Consider the following 2,995-nt stretch of genomic DNA (forward strand, 5'->3'; position numbering starts at 1 on the left):
AGATACAAGGGCCAGAGGGACTGGGACTCTATGGCCTAGTGGTCCCCAGCCACCTTAGAGGTGGAACAGGATCATCTCTCCTGGGAGGAGGTAACGAAGTTTGCTTATGAGATGAGGCAAGGGGCAGCCTGGAGGAGAAACAGGATGTGGGCCAGTATTTCCTTTCACTCTGCTGCCCCACTGTAGCTACACTAGTTTAGATCTTCAGCCACATCATCACCTTGTGAAGCACTGTAGGAGCAATGGATCTCCAAAAATACAAGTGTAAAACATGTTCCTCAGCTGATTCAGACGTAGGGACAAAACATGTACATTTACTTTTCTATGGAATTCTGTCAAGACTGGTTTTGTCCACAGCACATTCCTGTTCCCATTTAATTCAGCAAAAGAATTCCCATCGACTCCCACAGGAAGGGCAGCACATCCTCACTGAGCCTTATTAAAGCATACAAGCATAAGGGAAGAAAAAAAAACTATGTATTTGTCTGTGTAAAGATATAAAAGGTCAGAAAATGGCTCATGTCTTTTTGTGATGCTATCCAATTAATTAATAATATTAACTACTTGCCGGTATTGTGTGAAACCAGCACAATGTTGATGTGGCAGCAAAAAGCCCAAAGAGCAGTATTTACAATACTTTTCTTCCTGAAATGCCCAGGATTATTAAATAGATCATAATCTGCAGTTCTCTGGGTGAGCAAAGCACTCTGAGCTTGCCGCCTAGACACTGGATTTGCCTCAATACAAGGTTCTTGATAAATCTTTACTTCAAAAGAAATACCTTTCATAGGCATGCCAATCAGTTTGTGCAGGGGTTGGCTTGGCAGTTTAAGCTGTTAAGCAGTAGAAGCTGCAAATGGATCACTTATATTTTCTTCCTTTAGCTAGTAAAAAGGGCATTGGCTGGATTGTGACTTGGACAACACAAGCCTGTGGAAAGCCTCCCCCCTACCTCTCCACCCATGGAGAGCTGTGCATATGTTTTCTTCCTCTTCGGAGAGGGAGGGAATATTGTTGGTAATAACTATTTCATTTTCCCCCATGAGATCTCAGTAAAAAACAAACTATATTTAATTTACACATAACACTACAATCAAGAGCTTGCAAATTCTATGAAAAATACAGGAAGTCTGTAACAGGTGCCACCTTTGGATTAAAGGAGTACCTTTGATATATACAGGTGGAATATAGGGATTGGACTAAATGCCCTCTTGGGGGTTTTCTGTGGTTTTAGGTTTTAACAGGATCTAGGACAGACTGGAGAAATACAGATCAACATTAGTTGTTGACTTGAGATGGAAATGGAAATTGCCTGAGGCTGGGAATGAGAATTTGAGAGCACTGATTAAGTTACATATCCCCTCTTTCACTGAGGGATAAAATATCATGGATTAACTTACATTTATTGCAGGTGAAAATCATGCACACAGGAAGTACCCATGTGGAAAACAATGTGATATAGTAGTTCTTCCTTATGCCCATGCCCTTACATGAGTAAAACAGTTATGACAACATGGGCGCGTCTACAGGTGCACTTTAATGCACAGTAGCCTATTTTACTGTGCATTAAAGCATTGCATAAAATAACGTGCAAATATGCTAATGCACAGTAAAATAGGCTACCTCACATTAGAGGTACTAAATTTAATGTGCATTAGGAAAAAATGCATTAATGCACATGTAGATGCGCCTACTAATATAATGTATAATGGAAACCAGACCATTTAAATAATCTATTTTGGTCCCTAATGCTGAGTCCTGTGTGCTGGACCCAAGTCAGAACCAAATAAAACTAACCCATAAGGATACAAGTACATGAGTGTACGTGAGATGTCAGTGCTAAATTAGCTCAAGAGTGGACCCAAGATCCTCAGAAAAGAATGAATGATGTCAGGAAAATAAGAACTGAATCAAATCACTTCAGTGGGAGCCCTGGACCTTGGCACTGCATGAACAGTGCTAGAACTTCAGCACCATATCACATCAACCTAGAAAACTCAGGGATTTTGTTCCTGAAACAGGAGATTTGAGAGAAGACTGGGGACCTTGGCATCACTTTGATGGCATTTACCCATCACAGATATTGGGACCAGATCCAAGAAAGCCAGTGCAGAGTCACTTAGGCTAAAAAATGTCCAGAGTTAATGCTGAATTTATACTTTAGTTATCTGGGCCTGAGAAGCCTTGCCAGACAGTAAAAGGGTGTGAGGAACCCCTCCACTGCTGTATATCATCCAGGTGATACCAGTGCCTGCTAGGAAGAATGTGTTTGTTATGTTTCCAAGTGGAGAAAACGTGTGCTAATTAATTATTAATCTAATTAACTAGAAAGAAAATAGTCCCTAGGGGCACAATTAAAAGATGATGAAAAAGCAGTGAGGACATGTGTGTGATTCAAGCTCACTGCACGTTCTCTCGTTGATAATGAACTGAAGGGTATCTGGGGCCACTCTCCTTTGTATACTCTGGTAATTCTCTGAGAGGCAAAAAGAATAGAGAGTGGTCCCAGTGGAACTGCTTGCTGGAATAATTCCACAGCTTGATACCACAAATGGGAACAAACGGAGGCCACTCAAACAAGAACCGCATATTAGCTAGTTTTAGCTCCCTTTGAAAACTTAAAAGGGTGAGGTTAAACCTCCTGGGATTTAATTGGGAGACTGTTTAAAATACAAAACCATCCCTGAGACTGTAATTGTAATGTTAATATGAGTATCAAATAGTGTTGAGAGAAGAGACTCTTTTATAGGACCATGCCTGCTTGGGAAGCTTTCAGTCCTGGATTTTGTTTACATCCGTCAGCAGTGTGACAATCATAACATTTTGCATTACCGGTTAGATACAGAGCACTAGTTACCCTGAATAGCAGTGCTTCATCCCTGATTAGCCCAGCAATAGCAGAATTTGGCAGTACAGGGCCATAGTACGCATCTTGGGTATCAGGATGTGAAAAAAAGGGATTCTGATTAAAGATCTGTGACGCATCTTCAGCAGG

At 41.0% G+C, this 2,995-nt stretch overlaps 1 protein-coding gene across 2 annotated transcripts in view; it reads right to left on the bottom strand.

Annotated features, from left to right (window-relative positions):
- The window catches only part of CFAP43 (cilia and flagella associated protein 43), a 64,641-nt gene that overhangs the window by 52,091 nt on the left and 9,555 nt on the right, over positions 1 to 2,995 (bottom strand). Inside the window, exon 5 of one of the 2 annotated variants that reach the window (XM_025201221.1) lies at positions 2,858 to 2,995. This exon is cut by the window's right edge and continues 12 nt beyond it. In XM_025201221.1, the coding sequence (XP_025057006.1) occupies positions 2,858 to 2,995 (138 nt within the window). The remainder of the gene's footprint in view (positions 1 to 2,857) is intronic. The other variant, XM_025201220.1, reaches the window with a different exon arrangement.

Source organism: Alligator sinensis, unplaced genomic scaffold (assembly GCF_000455745.1).
Source record: "Alligator sinensis unplaced genomic scaffold, ASM45574v1 scaffold61_1, whole genome shotgun sequence".
Taxonomy (NCBI): Eukaryota; Metazoa; Chordata; order Crocodylia; family Alligatoridae; genus Alligator; species Alligator sinensis.